This window comes from Parasteatoda tepidariorum, chromosome 1 (genome assembly GCF_982258835.1).
Source record: "Parasteatoda tepidariorum strain Cologne lab strain chromosome 1, Ptep-v5.0, whole genome shotgun sequence".
In the NCBI taxonomy this organism is placed as follows: Eukaryota; Metazoa; Arthropoda; class Arachnida; order Araneae; family Theridiidae; genus Parasteatoda; species Parasteatoda tepidariorum.
In genome coordinates this window covers 39,448,590-39,467,929 of record NC_141755.1, presented here as the reverse complement: position 1 = coordinate 39,467,929, position 19,340 = coordinate 39,448,590, and the positions used below count along the sequence as shown (strand labels likewise).

General features: G+C 28.6%; 2 protein-coding genes across 2 annotated transcripts; one reads left to right on the top strand and one right to left on the bottom strand.

The window, feature by feature from the left end:
* Window positions 1-267: 267 nt before the first annotated feature.
* Window positions 268-12,135, bottom strand: LOC107438243 (putative nuclease HARBI1). The gene is made up of 4 exons (XM_016050474.4): window positions 11,683-12,135; window positions 6,732-7,058; window positions 4,150-4,285; window positions 268-1,680 (listed from the first exon to the last, which is right to left on the bottom strand). Exons 1-4 carry the CDS (start codon window positions 11,908-11,910, stop codon window positions 1,271-1,273), a joined length of 1,101 nt encoding a protein of 366 aa, XP_015905960.1. The 5' UTR covers window positions 11,911-12,135; the 3' UTR covers window positions 268-1,270.
* A 6-nt stretch (window positions 12,136-12,141) lies between these two features.
* LOC107438244 (uncharacterized) lies at window positions 12,142-14,373 on the top strand. Its single transcript, XM_016050476.4, has one exon. The coding sequence runs from the start codon at window positions 12,462-12,464 to the stop codon at window positions 13,515-13,517; it is 1,056 nt and encodes a 351-aa protein (XP_015905962.1). The 5' UTR covers window positions 12,142-12,461; the 3' UTR covers window positions 13,518-14,373.
* The last annotated feature ends 4,967 nt before the right edge of the window (window positions 14,374-19,340 follow it).

Genomic DNA, 19,340 nt, shown 5'->3' with positions numbered 1-19,340 from the left:
TAGGTTTTCTGTTAATGAATTAGGAGGCTAAGCATCCCTGCTCGGAAAAACCTGAAATTGATTCTCAATCTTTATTGTTTATTTCTTTTTAAACATCAATATTTTCCATAAAAACACAAGATATTTGGGTTTCTAAGTGTGCAATTATTTTAGCTTTATGTCCGAACATTCTGTTAATATATTAACCAGAACCAAATGGACAGTTACCTGAAATTAAAAAATAATCATCTGAACTTGAGTTTTAAGAATACTGAGGAATTTAAAAAATGCAAATTCAACAAATAATTTATTTACAATTAAGAAAAAAGTATAAATACATATATACAAATAAATATCTAAAAAAAAAAAACTCTTTTTTTGTTAAAAACAAGGATTAGTTTGTAAGATTTTGGACACAGAAAATATAATTATGAAACATATGCTTGATACAAATTGTGAAACATATTCAATGTTTAATGTATTGATTGGGCGAAAAAATTCATGTACTTAGATGCTTCAATTGTTAATTTTGAGGGGAATAAATCTTTTATCATCACACCAATACACTTTTCAAATAAGAAAATAATGGATATTTTTGAATTAGATGTCACAAATGCTTGGAATGATTTATTTAGAAAATGCTAAATTTTGAAGTTTAGTAAAATAACATGATTTTTCTGAAATTATGTTGAAAAGGAAATGTATATCTTAGGTTCATTAATAGGAAAAGAATAATTTATTCGAACTTTTCTAGAATAATGATTTAATTTTTTAAGTTTTTCGCTGTTTAAGTAAATAATTATAACTGGGAAAAAAAAAGTATTTTGGAAAAATGGTGAGGTTGGACAAAAGGAATATTGAAATGCATGCCGAACCTGGAAGTGATGACTAGTTGGGTGAGACAAGCACCTAATATCATTAAAAAATTATAAATTGATAAAAATAATTATAATATTGAATGTTAATAAAAAATTTCTAAAACAATTATTTTTTATGAAAAGTTATGTATAATTTATGCAAAAATATTCAATTAAAAAACAGATAAAATAAAATGAAAGTGTTAAAAAAAAAACTCTTGGCCCTACAGTCAATCTTAAATTTATCATAGGACAAATTGGAAGACTAGTTAACATAATATTTCAGCAAAATACATTATCATAATTAAATTATAACCATCATTATAAGGAATCATCATTATGGTATCATCGATCATCATTATATGATTTTTATTATCATTAGTACCTTAATAATTTGTTAAGATTAAAAAAGCAACAATTTCAGCTGAAATTTACTATAAGGTAGTTGATAAAAAATCTTTCAATACTCTTTGACGAGTGAATGAAGCCATATCATTAATAATGCTATTAATGTTTTCGTCAATTTGTTCACCATTGTCATTTGCCTCACTATCAGAATCATCACTATCTTCATCTACACTTTCAGTCAAATGGAAAGGAACATTCTTTATGATACACAGATTGTGCAAAACTGCACAAGCATCTATAATTTGTGATACCTGGCCAGGAGCATAACTTAATTTCAGTTCATTATCCAAACACCTAAATCGTGATCTTATTGTTCTTTTGCATTTTCTCATGCATTCCCTTGCAGCGTAATGCTTTTTGTTGAACACTTTTTCATTTTCATCTGGATTCTTAAAAGGAGTTAGTAACCAGGGCTCCAGAGGAAAGTTACCATCACCTGAAATGAATTAGAAAATTTTATTAAATCTAAGTAAAAAATAGAATTGTTCAAAAAATTACATTTCATTTTTTTAAAAAATATATAATATTTGAAAACTTTTATGTAATATTTCCCTTTACAGATCAAAATTAATGCATTACTTATAGAATTTAAAAAGTGGTGAGTATTTTGTTTAAAAGTTTAGAATTAATGACTTGAGAGCCAGACCAGAAATTTTACATTTAAACATTTGAAGTTCAGGGACTAATCCAAAACTTTTAATTCAATAACTATTTTTGTGACATTTTATTTTTGTATAACATTTTAGTGTAATCTTCCATGAAAAAAATATGTTTAAAAGTAAAAATAATAGATATAAATTAATTTTATAGGAACTACTTTCTTTAAAAATAAAAATCCAATTACGATACTTGTTTACAACTTTTCATAACACAATGCCTGTTTAAAATGACCATTACTATTTACAAGTAAGAAAAATAAGTTTGGATTTGGGCATATGCAGAGAGATGGAGCCAAAAAATATTTGATGCTTTGTGTCAAGTATCTATGCATAACATAAAATTATCATTAGGAGTTCAAAAGCTTCTTTTAGCTATCACAGTTAGTTAAAGTGGCAAAATTAGTAAAAGAATACAAAATATAAAATTCTATACTAACAGAACTTTCCTTGAAAGAAACACGCTTAAAAGCAGCAGAATAAAAGAAAGATTAATTGAAGCAATAAAGAAAAAACAATGAAAATAAAATAAAAATATGGCCACCAAAGCCGACGTCTTTAGGGGGTACCTGTTCCGGAAGCCATAGAACAAAACCTTTTCTATTGAGAGAGTGGATAAATGTCAAAATTAGCTCTCTCAGTACCCCTGAAGGTTTTTTAAAAGTCCAGGTAAAAAAACAAGAAATACATAAAATCAAATACGAAGAGAAATTTGAAACAAAATCTTGAGAATTTGTTGAAATCTCAAGATTTTGTTTGAAATTTCTCTTCGTAAAGTGGCAAAAATAATTCAATATACAAAAAAAAAAAAAAAAAAAAAAAACTTGTGGTTGCTCGTTACAAAAACTAAAAAATTACTCTTGTTGGAAAATTAAATTTTGAGTAACTGCAGGTAAACTATATAGATATGCTACAAGCATTCGACTATTGTATAAATACAGGTGAGCAGCACATCCTATTTTTAATTTCAAAAAATATTTCTAGTTTAGGATTAACTATTATAAGTTTTTGGTCACCCTTGTTACATTTCAAAGAACAATTAAATTGACCCTTTTTATCATAATAGTACACATACTTTTATTTATTTTCGTAATGTTAAATGAAAAAAGAATACACAATTATAAAAAATAATACAAAACAAACAAAATTACTATATGAATTGATAAATTTTCTAGATGATATACTGACCCTGAAGAAAATTAATGAAAAATATGAAAAATTCTTTCATTTTAGTTTTCATTGATTCATAGTTTTAATTTAGTTGCTTTTCTTTTTTGGCGATTTAATTTGAAATAAAAAAAGTGATTCATTACTGTTCTACTTTCTGTGGAATAACCTAAAACTATACAGTACTGGTATTTACAAATTTAATACTATTTGAATAATATTTCCTGTTTAAAATAAATTGGTATACATAAATTTAATTTATTTCTGTTCATTGCTATATTTCTAAATTTATAATTTTGAAAAGAAAATTACATTCATTTTAGATTATTGTAATATATTAAATAAATTAAAAAAATATATTTGATTAAAAAAAACTACGCAAATAAATGAAATGAATTTAGAAAGAAAAGTTTAAATGAAATCCATTTTTTAATTTGGTAGAAATGCTGATATATTTAATATTTTAAGCTAGCAAAAAGTTGCATAAAAATTTTTTTCAGGGAATTTTCTGACATAAAAAAAAAAAAAAATCCAAGAGAACATTCTATTATAAATCAGAAGAAACTCACAAAATTTAATAATCCATAAAACAAATCTAGTTACTTTAAACAATTACAGCAGTTTCAAACAAAATTATTATACTTTTGCAAGTAGAACACTTTTAAAGTTGTTAAGAGAAAAAATTTTTTTACCCTATATGGAATTTTAGTTAAGATTTAAGTTATATATGAATACAAAAATAATTTATCAATGATGAAGATAACTACAATTATCGACTCTGAACGGAATGAACCAATAATGCAAATAGTATTGTTTTTTTTTAAAATTTCAAGCAAAAAAGAAAGATGATAAATAATTTCATCTTAATATAAAAATCAAATGAGTATTAAAGCAATAAATTTAAAACTATTATGCTAGTAACAGAGGAGAAAGTAAATAAAACAACCTTACCTTGTCAAAACTTTATTTTCTTAGAAAACGGCAAATATAATGACAATATAATATAGGTACTGCATAAATAAAATTAGTTTTAATAAACTTATGAAAAAGAAATAATAGCAATCTGAATAAATACTATTTACCCAAAAGCCATGAGTTATGATTTTGATGCAATGACAATATTTCCCTAATTTCATTTTTATACCACATAGCACTATCCTCTGTGCCACCAGGAGAATCGGAGCATATACCTAATATCTTCAATGAGGAATCTGTTACCTGTCAATGGACAAAACAAGTAACAAAAAATAAATATTTTTTATTATAAAACAAAAGTAAATAAGAGCATATAAGGAAAGGTATGTTACACAACTGACAAAGTAACAACACCTTCAGAAAAAAGGCATAAAGTATTGAAAACACCAAACTTCTATATAATCTTTAATAAAACTTAAGCTGTTACTGTTAAAAGAAAAAACAAAAGAGACAGATCTTTTAAGTCTTTCTAGAAAAGTTTCAGAAAATAGATTTTGCTGGTTGTGAAACAACACACATCACATAACCATTCACTACATAATCACAGTGATTCCGTTTGGAAACAACACGTCCTTGAAACCCAGGACTTCCAAATTTCTGGATCTTTTTTATCTAAAAGCAGGTACTTATTTAAAATAATATAAATCTCTACTTTAAATCTGTACATAAAAATAATTTATGATTAAAAAAAAAAAAAGGAAATACCATAGAAAGTAAGACCATGAATTTTTTTCTTCAAATTAAATGGATATATTTTATATCAGGTTTCAGTTCAGAAAATTAAACTGGAAGAATTCATACAGTAATTTATCAGGCTTTGTTAAAGTATAGTTTTTTATATTATTGGTAAGCACACTTTTTTCGGTTAATATTAAAAAATATGTCCTACTGTACTAAAAAGGATCAATTTTTTTTTAAACGTAACAAGAGTAGCCAAAAATTTATAAAAGTTTATCGGAAATTAAAAAAATTATTTTTAAAATCAAAAACATCCATATGAATGTGCTGCTTTGAGCAATAGCTAATGGTTTGAAATTGATCCATACAGTTTATTTGCAGCAACTCTAAAATTAATTTTGTAACAAGAGTAACAACAAACTTTTTTGTTTATTGAATAATTTTTGTCAATTTATAAACCGGCATATAATAAAGAAACACGAATTTTTAGTAAAATAGTTAACTCAAATTCATATCTACATTTGGATTGCTGATCTTCAAAATATGGGGGAGGGGGTAGTAGTCAGGCTCTGGGAAACATGGCCTCAATAGGAGAGCAGTTGAAAATTAGGACTCCTTTAATGTTAGTTCTACTTCTAGCATAATTCCGAGATATTAAGCAAATCGAAAAAATTTTGCTCACAATTGTTATTCATTTATTCAACGCAAATTAATAATTTTTGATGATTATTTATTATTATTTCATTTAAAAATAGTAGAAAATTTCTACTTGTAAAATATACAAATTTTGAAATTATTTAAAAGAATGTTATTTGACATGGAAAAATACAACTGAAGTCAGTCAAACAGTTCTTGAGAAAACAAATTTTAAATATACAACATTTTAAACTGGAAATGGTCAAAATTTCAAGGAAGAAATTTTTATAAAAAAAATAATAAAATTACTGAAAAAAAGTTTTTTATCTGTTGTTGATTCCAAAACTATTTCTGCTGTAAAAAATTAAATAAATACAACATTATAAACTTTTCACTCATCATGTACTTTGCAAATTTCTTATCAAATCTTCAAATAGGAAGTAACAAGAGTAACCAGGAATTTTTCTCATAAAAAAAAAACAAAAAACAATCTGTTCAGATTTAAAACTTTTTACAGCTATCACATAATAAGTTTTCTTCCTTTCTTGAAATTATTGAAAATAATATGATTATTTCTATAGGTTAAATAATATAATCATTAATGCAAATCTGTACTCTAAAAATACCTCTACTTTTAATACTTCTAAAAAATACCTCTAAAAATACTCTTACTTTTCAGGTAACAAAAGTAACTATAATTTAATTCACCATTTTTAAAACTATTAAAATTTATGAAGTTTTTCCTTCATAAATATAAAAGGTACGCTTTCTTTTCTGTTATCCAGCAAAAAATAGTACAAATGAAATAGTATAGTTAAAAATGAAAAGCTCATAAGTAAAAGCAAATCGTTATGCAGAACCCCAATACATGTAACAAGAATAATTATGGAATTGCCCTTTTTGCATTTTACTTTCCTTTAATAAGTTTGAAAATTCTTACTCCTAAAATCCACTATATTTAGAATATTATTTATAGTTTGCTTAAGTGTTATTTTGTTTAGCTAGAAGTTGTTTTGCCCGTGTAATTGTATAAAAAATGTGATTAGCAATTGATTCAGTAATAATAATTTAACAAAATTAATTATTTCTTTCTGTTATTAATATAAAAGAAATAATTTTTTTTTGTAGTTTTGTTTTCATTTTGCTTACATAAGTCTGCTTATTTTTTTCTTGATGGAGAATTATGTGTTAGTCAATTTGATACACTATAGCATGTAAGCAAACCCACTGTATCATTAAGGTTTTATTAATGATAAGTTTTTATCATGAAATTAAGACAGTTAATTAAGCATTTTTCAATAAAAAAACAATTTATCCTGAAACTTTAATAAATAATAATCATAGTAACTACATATAAAGTTTTAAAATAACTCACCATTTGCACTTTAAGGGAGTGAACACCTTTGCTATTAATGAAATTGGGATGCTGTGCTTCTATTGACTTTAAAGCAATGCAAGTACTATCAATCACACCGATGACATTAGGAAATCCATATTTTTCAAAGAATTTTGTTTGCCCTTCTGATTGTTCCTCTTCAACAGTAGGAAACTTTATATATTTTGGAAACAATAATTCATTAATAGCTTTGCTAACCTGATGAATACATCGGCTTACTGAAGCTTGACTAACAGATACAAAGATATCATCCGCAAGTGACTTTTGATATTTTCCAGTAGCATAAAATCTTAGAGCTACTAGAATCTGCAAACACAAAAAGTGGAATTAGTCTAGGGGGAAAAAAGCATTAGTATAAAAACTTTGGAGATAATAGCAAGGACCATAAATTTAGTTATGCAAAAAGAAAAAAATACAACACTACTAAGTAAAAAAAATTATTTAAACTGCCTATTCAAAAATGTCAGTTTGAATTATTTTTAAAAGAAAAACTGCAAACAACTTGAAATCTAGAATAAAAACTAGACTGAATAATTTGAATTTATTATCAAACAATGTATAGTTGTTTGTTTACATACCTGTCAAGAAAATGTAGATATTTGGCAAATGAAAAAAAAAAAAAAACTTTGGAACCTTCTCTTCAAAAAGTATTGCCACATATTGTGTGAAATAGTCACAATTTGGTCTTGAAACTCTTATTCAGAATTCGTACACAAAACGGAAGAAATTTTTTCCCTGACTCTACTGAGTTTTTCCAGTCAGGCAATATATATATATATATATTTTCTTTAAAGATAAAAAGGGAAAATGTTAAGTGAATTTATATTTAATAAAAATATATTCATGTCGAAAAATTTTACTACATAAGTCAAGTAGTGGTTTACTGTTGAAAAACTGGTATTTTTCATTCTTAAAGCTGGTAACAGCTCTTGTTGTTACCAACTACTCTTGAAATTTTACTCTTGTAAAATTTCAAACACTAAAATTTAAAGACAAAATTTTCTCCAAATTTAAGAGCAATTTAAGGATGTTGATTTTAAGTAATTTTCTCTCTCAATAAAAAAAGTATATTTACAACATGGTCAAAAAACAAATTTGTTCTATAAAAATTAAATAGTTATAAGAATATCTATGTATATAATATTTGCATGAAACAAAACATATCAATACTTTACAATTTTAAAAAATAAAACAACTAAAATTAACTTTCTAAAATTTACTTGACAATAAGAGGAAAATAAAGGTAGAGTTAAAATATTATAAACTATCCTTTCTAAATACATTTATTACTTCAAAAATCAAAATACATCGAAACTTGGATAAATGATATTTATTTTCGCTATATACACTGACTGAGCAAAACTCATGGGATAGCGGGGCTCTGATTTGTGGATGGACAACACGTGTGACCAACGCCACCTGGTGTCTCCTCGACGGTCTCAGTTGTGTGTTAGACATTGCTTGAAGTGGCTGTGTGAGTGATCAGGTAAAATGCGTCGTGAGTTGACGGCATTCGAACGCAGAATGGTTGTGGGTGCTCGACGCATGGGACATTCCATTTTGGAAGTGGTTCAGGAATTCGGCTTCCAAGGTCAACCGTGTCGAGAGTTTACCGAGAATGGGTGAATGAGGGTGTCACAGTCCTCTACAGACACCATACCGGGCGCCCAAAGGCCCTAAATGACCAAAACAGGCGAAACATGAGACGAGTGGTAACTCGAGATACGAGAGCAATTGTGCAGCAAATCACGGCTGAATTCAACACTGGTCGTGATAGAGACGTGTCCCAGTAGACAATCTGTCGGAACATACGTGTTTTCGGGTATGAGAGCCGTCGCCCCACACGTGTGCCACTGCTAACCCAGCGTCATCGGACAATTCGGCGTGCATTTGCCACCAATCACCACGGATGGACACTGCAACAGTGGCGTAACGTGATCTGGTCTGACGAATCACGTTATCAACTGTTCCATGCTGATGGGAGGCACCGTGTGTGGCGCACAACGCACGAAGCGATGGATCCAGCATGCCAAGTGGGCACAGTCCAGGCCGGTGGCATATCAGTCATGGTGTGGGGTGCATTTTCGTGGCATGGAATGGGCCCCCTGGTCGTTCTGGATGCCACATTGACTTGCCAGCGGTATCTTCAGCTGTTTGGAGACCATCTCCACCCTTTTGTCATGTTTCAACACCCTGATGACATTGCTATGTATCAAGATGACAACGCAGCCCCACGTCGTCACCAATATCGTCCGTGCCTGGTTCGACGAGCATGCAGGTGAGCTCCAACGACTGAATTGGCCACCTCGAAGTCCTGATATGAACCCCATTGAACAGATCTGGGATGCCCTCGACTTCAGGCTCAGGGCATTGAATCCTCAACCCACGAACAGGCCACTATTGGCTGCCGCTCTGCAGGATGTGTGGTGCCAACTACCTCCGGACGTGTTCCACAACCTTGCAGATTCACTTCCACGCCGTATCGCTGCACTCCGCAGGGCCAGAGGGGCCCCGACCAGATTTTAGGTTGGTATCCCATGAGTTTTGCTCAGTCAGTGTATATCATGGCAAATAATGGCAAGTTTTTGGTGGCACTTATGTTAATCTCATTCACATTTTTTGCCTTTCATGGGATTTTTTGAAATAGCTAGCTTTAATCTTTTATTATCCTCGCCCAGTGAAGAAATGGTCAAAATTATCCTCTCCTATTAAACTAGTTTCAGTCTTACAAAGCAATTACACATGTAGAAAATTAATATTTAAATTAAATAAAGCTTAAAATTAAGAGCATGTTTGAAAACCTTGGATCGGACATTGGAGCTTCCAAATTACAGTCAATATGTAGTTTTATTTATAATAAAATAAAAAAACTATAAAAGTTAATTAAGTTATTTTTTTCAAAAATTTTTAATAAACTACAAAATTTATATTTTAAATAAAGATTAGAAAAAATAGTTTCTTTTTTTAGTTTAATACTGTTTGTAAAAAATTGTTTTGGGACATATTATTACTTGAAACTGTTCTAAATTTAGTTTAATACTAACATTAAAGTGTTTTAAACCTTATCAAAATTTCTACTTTTTGAACATTGTCAATGAAAGACAAAGCAATTTCTTTAGTATTGAGAATGTAAAAACCAGATAATAAACAAGAAGGTGGATTTTCATAAAACCTCTCTAATATGTAATGTTATTCGTCATTATTTATTTCACATTTAATCGCAGACACGATAAAAATATGAACTTCTTACTTAGTAAATCTTTACGTAACCAATTCTTTTACAAAAGAAGTATACAAAAAGTATTTATTTTACTCAAAAAATTTTTAATAAAATTCTTTCTTGCTTTTCATATTTACATTCACATTCATAAAATCATTAAGACTTCTTATTCTTAAGTTTCTTTTTTAGTTATTTTCCTTCGTAATCTTTTATTTATTTATGGTTTCCATATTGTAAAAGCTAATCGAAATTAAAATCATAGAGTCTGTAACACCAAATGTTATGTCTGCAACAAATTAAATTGCTTTTTTCATAATTATTAAAAGTCAAAATCTTTAAAACTTGAATTTCCTAAATAAATATTACAAAAATATTACTTTAAAAATATTGGTATATTTCATAGAAATATTTAACTAATTGTCCACTGTGCAATTTTGACATTTACTTCTTTAAAAGTCAGTTCTTAATTTTTTTTAAAAAATTCAAATTTCTGGATCAAAAGTTTTAGAAAAACTGCGGAGGACCCTAAGAGTTATTGCAGTAAAAAATATTTGATGATTATTAACTAAGTTATATGTTCAAAATCTACAAATGATAGGTAAGTAAAGGTGGAATTGCCTGACTTTGGTCAAAAAAATTTGAAAAGATTACTATAATCCTTATTTATAAAAATCAGCAAGATTTTTTTCAATTTTGTTCAATTTGGCTGAAATAAGATGCTTGTTTATAGGAATTATATTAAACAAATTATACTTATTTCTTAGCTACCAACTCATGCGCATTTTTAAGAACTTTTTTCCAGAAAAAGTAAGATAAAAATTTTGCTGACAATAAGCAAAATAAATTACAATAGTTCCTCATATCACATCAATGATTATCAGATAATTTATGTGTATATGCAAATTAATTAGGTATAATGGCACTTGTGAACATTTAAAATCATATTTATAAAATATAGAAAAAAAACAAAGAATAAATTCTGCTACGATTAAAATCTAAAAATAAAATCTTCTGGTAAAAAGAAGTTGGCAGTCATATTATTCATAACGCTTTCTTATTTAAAGTTTAGCATTCTTTTGAGTTGCTGTTGATGTTTAGTTTATTAGATGAAAATTAATGCTAGAGCTTATCAACATTTTTTGGTCAAAAAAGCAATTTCATTCATCATTTTTTCCCTACTTAAAATATAAGTTTGGTATGCAGGATGTGTCCAGTTTTTATAGCCCAGTTGGTGCTAAAATTTTAAGCCTCTTTGGTGCAAGTGGCCATATGGAAATTTTTTATAGCTATGAGCATTAACAGGTACCAATATAAAAATATCTTTCACGAAGTGTGGGAGATTTCCATATCATGATCTGAAGCAGAAGAATCACAGTCTTGGCAACTTCCGGGCAGTGGCCTGCTATAAATAGAAAGAAAAAAAAAACATCACAGGAAGGGCCCAACTCAAAAGATATAACTTAATAGCCACCCTAGGCAAACATCTACATGTTTTTTTTAAAAAAAATTTCAAGTTTAAAATCTATTTTGCACCTTATCGATTGCAGTTGGCGCAACAGATCACGATATAGAAATATCCCCATAAAATGTATGATAGTTTTTCCTGCCACTGTAAATTTTTAAAAATATAATAGATAAATCATTTTAAAACACTTAACATAGAATAATTTTTAAAATTAATTCCAGCCCAATATACAAATGTTTATTTACTCTTGCTTGAGGTGATATTCGGACAACTCCTTTATTAAGAAGAACAGGCTTTAATTCCTCTACTAAAAAAGAAAACAAGTTTTTGCTGATCCTAAACTGTCTCATAAATGTTCGATCAGGTAACGATAAGGGATCTTGAGCGTCTCTCAATGACCGGCGAACATGCATTCTTCTGCCCCTTTCTATTTCATCGATTAAAAATATTGAGAAAAATTCAAAACCATCCATTTCTTTTGTTTAATAATGTACAGAAGAATCAACTAGGTTAATAATGCTAGAAAAAAGAAGACATTGAAATTATCTAAACTTAGCAAAAGGAGCCATCAAACATCGTTTATTTGAATTACATACAACAGTTAATAAAATATCTTGGCTTACAAAGACTAGAAAAGCGGAGAAAAAAGGAAAAATATAAATTTTATTTATGTTCGTTCGGTAAACTTCCGGGTGCTCATTTTCATACATTTATTGCACTGCGAATTAGCGTGAATTGTTTTAAACTTTATCATTTAATTTAAAATTTAGCTTATAATTAATTAATTATGCAACGATATTATATTCTTTACCTTAAAAGAATGAGTCTTTAAAGGGAAACAATTTAGAAATTAAGTTTTGAGGTTGCAAAGTGCTTTTTAAAAAAGTAAACTTTGGTCAACAGAAATAGACATTAGGAAACTATCTGATTGTTTGATGTGTTGTGTTCTCTGGGTTTGGACTTGGATATTTTGTTATTTGTTGTGAAACTTTTGAAAAAAATTAAAGTGTAGTTATTGAATAAAATGGATGCAGCAGATGATAATATTGATTGGCGTGAAGCTTCTGACAGTTTAAAAGATGACATAGAGTCACGGACACCCTATACTGATGCAGTTAAATGTAAAAAACCAGTCAATCATGTTAAGCGACCTATGAATCCGTTCATGATTTGGAGTCAAATTGAAAGGAGAAAAATTATGGACCAAAATCCCGGCATTCCATCCCCAGAAATTAGCGTACAGCTGGGAAAGAGATGGAAAATGTTAACTAACCAAGAAAGAATTCCTTTTGCTAAAGAAGCTGAACGACTTCGAAAGCTTCATTCTCAAGAATTTCCTGACTACAAATTTTCTCCTAAACCAAAGAAAAAGAAGACTCCAAAATTGAAGGCAGATTTAAAATTTTCTAAAAATAAACGTGTTTCTACCCCTGGGAATTTGGAAAAAAGCGACGAAAAGTTTATAGCTCGTAATAATTTGGTTGCTTTGAAAGATAGGATAATTGAAAAATGTGAATCTGTTGATAAAAGTGGTTCAAAATTTACCTATTACTATTCCAAGCCTGCTACTTCCGTCTCTTCTGATATTAAAGAGAAACTTGAGAATCCTGAAGAAGAGAAGTTCCTTTCACTTGAAAGTGAACAAATTCAAGCAGCCGGCACATCCAAAAAAAGCTCTAAAAAAGTTTCAAGAAAAAATAAATTTTCTAAAATCACTACTGAGGGGAAACTTGTATGGGATAGTTTAATGGAAGTTGATATTGCTACTTTGTCTAGTAAAAAAACTTTACCTCCTCGTTTACAAATAGACGGTTGCCTGACTTCAGGTTCAATAGCAGCTCTTTCTTGTTACAGAGATGATTGGGCTGCTGCTTTTGATTATTTAACGGATAAAGTACTTCAAAGCTCAAAGAATATTTGTGAAGAAATAGACAATATTTCAAAACAATATGGAGAAGCATTAGAAGGAAAAAATAATGCCTATCTAACAGAACCATTAGAGTTTAACATTCCTGACATTAATAAAGAACTGGGAAAGAAATGGAAAGATCCTAATTTTGGTTTGAAATTTTCTACGTAGAACGTGTTGTGAATAGTTTGGTTAGCCCGTCGCACCTAAAAAGTCGCCAAAAAATGTAAACTTATGCAAACTTTTACTTTTGTTATTTTTTTTAAACGCATAAAAAAATAAATTAAAAAATTATGGAATTTCCTTGTAACCAAAAAGCTCCCCGGCTAACTGAAAAGTGTCGATTATTTTTACAAGATAAAAGTGCAATAATATTTGTTGTGAAGTATTTTTTGTAAATCTTAAGTGAAAAAAATTAATCCACATTGATTCAATTTTCATCGAATGATCATATTTTGATTAACTATTTGTGCAATCTTCATGTTTCATTGCTGTCATGTTTCAAGCAGTTGCTTGTAGGTATCCAATTAAATCTGATCTGAAAATTGATTCAGCATCGTGATAATCCTTAAAGCTGCAACCTTAGCATGCCTTTCAAAGCCACATGATTAGACACATCCATTTCATTAGTTGCACGCACCCAATTGGCTTTTAAATGATTAATATACTGCCGACAGCCTTCTTCTCAAAAATTAATGGAAAAAATCTATGTAGGGCCATTCTCCTGTTATGCACGGGACATTTGCAGACCCGTGAAGTATATAAAAATAATAAAATAATGAAGTTATTAATTTTTTTTTTACAATTCAAATCAAAACAAGACTGTTTCTTAAATATTGTATTGAAAAGAAATCAAAAATTAAAGTTTAAATACTTGAAAAGACATTTAATATAGTCGTTATGCACGGGACTCAGAAAAAAGATAAATTTCTACCTTGACTTTTATTATTCATAAACTCTGTGAATTTAGAACTTGTGTATTGTCATTATATTTTTTTCTTAACTAATAAATATTACTTCTATTCAATTATGCTACATGTTTTCCAAATACATTATTTGATAAGATTATAAATTTATTTTATCTGTGTTATGCACGGGACATGCCTAATGTTATGCACGGGATATGTCTGTAATTCACTACACCCGAAAGTATACACTTGATTTAATTATGTATATTTTGAAGTGGCAACACTAATTCATTCACAGGAAAGTGGCAACACTTATTTATAGTTTTGTGATCTGGATTAGAAGCTTTATAAATCATTATAAAGGATAATTGAGCATTATTTTTCTTTTATTCCAAGCAAAAGTAAGTTAATATTTTTTACTGTTTATTTCTATTTTAAGTTTATTTGCAATAAAGTTTATATGTATAAAGTTTAAGTTTATATGCATATTTACATTAAATTTGTTAAGCCTAATTTTAGAACATTTTTATTAAAGAACATTTGATTGTTTAGAAGCTAGAACATTTGAATTCTGTATTTTTTAAATAAATCTGGCTTTATATTTTTTAAGAATGTAAAGTTGGCTTTATATTCTATTAAATGCTTTGTAAATTAAAATTTATTTATTATAATAAATTAAATTCTTTGAAAAAAAATTTGAATTTAGAATTCTAAAAAATTTGAATTTAGAAGTTTTTAATACTAGTTGATTTCTTTTCCTTAATGATGTAAAAAATTATGAACTAAAATCATGTTTGTTTTAAATATATATATTTTTAGAACTACAGGTGGCCCCTGTTCCAGCAAAATTAACAGGAAAAGATAGAGCTAAACTTTTTAGGCAGAAGCATGGTGAAGAACTAAAAGAAAAAAATAGAATACGCATGAGGGCAAAACGCGCAAATGAAAAGAAACAAAGACAGAATAATACAATTGAATATGAAAAATATAAAAGTAAGGAAACAAAAAGAAAACAACTGTATCGCCAAAGAAAGAAAACAGAGTTAAGGAACAATACACCATCAAGCAGCCTAATTGAAAATACCTACAAGACTCCTCAAGCTTTTGGAAAAGCAATGAGAAAATCATTAAAATCTTTACCAGAATCTCCAACCAAAAAAAAAGCAGTAGTTTCTGCAATTGCAACAAACTTGGGCTTAAACATACATGCTACTCAGAAAAATACCATCAGTGATGAAGAGTCACATAATTTAGTACAAGAATTTTTTTTTCGTCCAGATATTGTTTTTACAGCACCAGGGATGAAAGATGAAGTTACAGTTTGGAAGAATGGTGAGAAAATTAAATTAAGAAAATATTATTTGGTGACTTATCTGAAAGAAGCTTATTCCGTTTTTAAGGATGAATACCCAAATTGTTCCATCAGCTTTTCCACATTTTGCAAGTTAAGACCGGAAAATGTTTTTCTGCTGCGTCAAACACCAGAAGATCAGTGCAAATGCATGGTATGTGAAAACTTCTTTCTTCAGCTTAAAGCACTAAAAGTTTCTTACAATTCAAAATTATTTTGGCAAGAAACACTTTGTGATGATTTGATAAACTCTACATGTTGGCAAGGATTTTGTGAAAATTGCTGCATAGGGCAAAAATTGAAATGTAATGAAGATCTTTCTCAGAACGTGTGTTGGAAAAAATGGGTAAAAAATGAAGAAGCAAAATTATATTGCCAAGTGAAACAGACATGCATTGGAGAAGTTTTGGAATGTACACACGACAATTTTTCGTCAATAAGTGCTCATATTAACACAAAAAGAATTCAATTCCAAGAATTCCAAAATGATAAAAGTTCACAAGAAAAAAGAGTTTTGCAACTGGATTTTGCAATGAACTACAGTTGTTCATATCAAGATGAAATACAGAGTGCACTTTGGAGTCGAAAAAGTGTAACTTTATTTACAGCTGCAGTATTCGTACGCGAAAAATGCAATACTTACCTAATATGTTCAGACACTACCGAGAAAGAAAAAAATACTGTCAAGGCTTTCATTGAGAAAATTTATGAAGAAATCAAACCAAATGATGAAGAAAATAAATTTCTTGAAGAGGTAATCTGGACAGATGGACCTTCATCAGAGTTTAAAAATAGGTTCATGACCTTGCTGCTGCAAGACCTTAGCAATAAATTCTATAAGACTTTCCACTGGAAATATTTTGCATCTTCTCATGGCAAAGGTGTGGTGGATGGAATTGGTGGTAAAGCAAAATGTTTGGTACGAAACGCTGTTAGGTCAAAAAAATCTACAGCTCCAATTGTGCAGTCTGCAGAAGATTTTGCAAACGTTGTAAAAAAAGCTATGCCATCAACTACAGTTATGCTGTTTTTGGATAAAGACATAAACAGAAATAATGATATGTGGGCCAACGCAAGAGTAATACCAGGAATTTCTAAAATGCACGGAATTACTTATTCACCTTCTTCTGGTTTAAAATTTTATAAAAATGCACTAACACCAATAAAAGAAAATTTTAATACCACACCAATTAACACCACAAGAATTATTGCAGGAAATTGGGTAGTTGTGAGATATGATAATAGTTTATATGCTGGAGAAGTTACGCAAGTGCTAGGAAATGACATTGAAGTTTCTGCCATGATGAAGTCTGGAAAATATTGGAAATGGCCAAGACGGGAAGATAAAGTGTTTTATAACATGAGAGAAGTTGTTAAAGTTATTCAACCACCTACAGTTGTAAATGCTCGTGGAGTTTTTGATTTTCCTGATTTTTAGAAAAATCTATGTTATGCACGGGACATAAAAACAAGTGCTAATATTTTATCTAATATTGAACTTAGAGGAACTTCCTTTGTAATATAAGTTGGTACTAAGAGAAAGAAAGTAAATTTGAAGCAGATTCTGTTTTGCCCTAAAAATAAATAAGAAAAATAAAAATTATCATGTTTTTGTGTTATGCACGGGACAGCCAATTTTCGCTAAAATAAATTGTTCTTTTATGCATAATTTTAATGCAATAATTTAATTTTTATTTCATTTTTAAATACGAGCATTATATAGATATATTTAAAAAAAGAAGAAAATTTAAATGCTATAATATTTTTTCAGCTAAGGAAATAAATGTTAATATGTTGATTGTAACAAGAAAATTTAAAAAGTTCAATGCTAAATTTCAAGAATTGATTCCATAATAAAATTTTTAGATAAAACTATTATTTTATCTCATTTTTTATGATTTAACCTATGTACTTTATTATTGAATAAATAAAAAATATGTACAAAAAAGATAAAAATTGAGGTTTAGAGTGTTTACAGTGGAGAATGGCCCTGTAGCTATATTTTATAATTGTCTTTTAAATTAAAAAAATAGCAAAATTTTAGTAATAAAATAAAATTTCTGGAAGAGAGAAATACTAAATTCAAGATATTACAAAATTCCACTCTCTCAACATTTCAACGTTTTTGTAGAAATTTTTATTTAAAACCAAGAAAGGTTTAAGGCAAGTCTATTACTCTGAATTATATTTAAAAGTTAAAAATACTGTACAAAATCCCATATCTGGATGTCCTTTTACCAGAAAGGTCTCTTTTCCGGACACTTTTTAACAATCATTATAAAGAGAACTCTTTTTCCCTTATCCGAAGATTAAAACTTTTCTTAAACTTGCAACTGGTTAAAAAAAAGTATACGGGGATGAGAACTTTATTTTCCGGTTTTTTATGATTCTTACCAGACTTCTGATTTTTGCTGCAATATGAAGGAAAAAAAATTGAATATTATGGAAATAAAATTCTACATTTTACTACTGTGGGAAAAAAATTGCAATATTTTTTCTTGTGTCTTGCATAAGTGGATTATTAATTAAAACCAAGAATCTCATGCTTAGAGTGCTCAAAAATTTCACATTTTGAAAAAATTCCAGATTTGAGATGGAATCATTGCAACTAAAGTGGGTTATTAAGTCATTATTCAAAAGCGCAATTCCAAATTTGAGAATCGTAATAATATATTAAAAATGAAATCGAAATTTTAAAAACTATGTCAAAATCCCCAAACTGTTGAAAATGCAATTGACAGAACCACGTTGACAAAATGGTCACAAATCAAGTGCATAAAAAAGTAAATTCTACAAATGCGGGATACAAAATTTCTCGTGTGTGATAATGAAGGATTAAAATAACTTTGAAAATTGCAAGCAGAAACTGACAAAATGCAATTGTAAATCCACGTGGGATTGCGGAGGAATCTTTAATAATTGAGTGCGAAATGCACGATTCAATATCGTATTGAAACATTGAGATTTGTGAAACCAACTAAAAATACTTTTTAATAACTCTCTGAGAAGCAATCAGCAAAACTATGGGATCGTTGCTAATTGAGTGACGGGAGAAATTATAAGTGACATAAAGGTGGGATTTAGTATTTAGGGTAGGTATGTTATAATATGTTAAAACATTTAGATTTCGAAAAATCATGTGGAAATGTGTAACAAAAGTTGCAAAAAATAGTGCAACCATGCAAACCTTGTGGATTTATTAGTCATTGATTGAAATTACTGATAATTATCGTTGATTTGTTATTTTTTATTCAGTACGGATATTTTTATGTGTTTTTACCTTAAAGATTTATTATCCAAAAAAAAAAAACTGTTTTATAGACTTTCCTAAATCCCAATGATTCCTGAAATGGGATTTTCCATTGTATTTTATCTATAATAAAAAAATTTATTTTATTTCTGAGAAGTTGAAAATTATAATAGTATAATTGACATAGGCATCACTGGCCGGCACAGTTAGAAACAAAACAGCGATGAAGAATGATTTTTTTCCTTATGTGTAAAATTTAAAAAATTTTTATGAATGGAATTCAATTTTTGCTCCCCCCCCCCATCAAACATTGGACCTCTGTGACAGGCATGTTAATTGTAATAATATATCTAGTTTTGGTACTTGTGTAATATCCTGTCGACCAAAAATGTTGGTAGAAATTGATACCAAATAGTTTCATTTTATATTCAGTGCATATTTAAAGGGGAATGAAACAAAAATTTGTTTTAAAATATTAAAATTAA

Excerpts from the sequence above, each read along its gene's own strand:
- LOC107438244 (XM_016050476.4), top strand. The coding sequence starts at position 12,462 with ATGGATGCAGCAGATGATAATATTGATTGGCGTGAAGCTTCTGACAGT.
- LOC107438243 (XM_016050474.4), bottom strand. The coding sequence starts at position 11,910 with ATGGATGGTTTTGAATTTTTCTCAATATTTTTAATCGATGAAATAGAA. Across the intron at positions 7,059-11,682 it reads GAATATCACCTCAAGCAAGA|ATTCTAGTAGCTCTAAGATT; the intron begins GTAAATAAACAT and ends TTGTGTTTGCAG. Across the intron at positions 1,681-4,149 it reads TCATAACTCATGGCTTTTGG|GTGATGGTAACTTTCCTCTG; the intron begins GTAAATAGTATT and ends AATTCATTTCAG.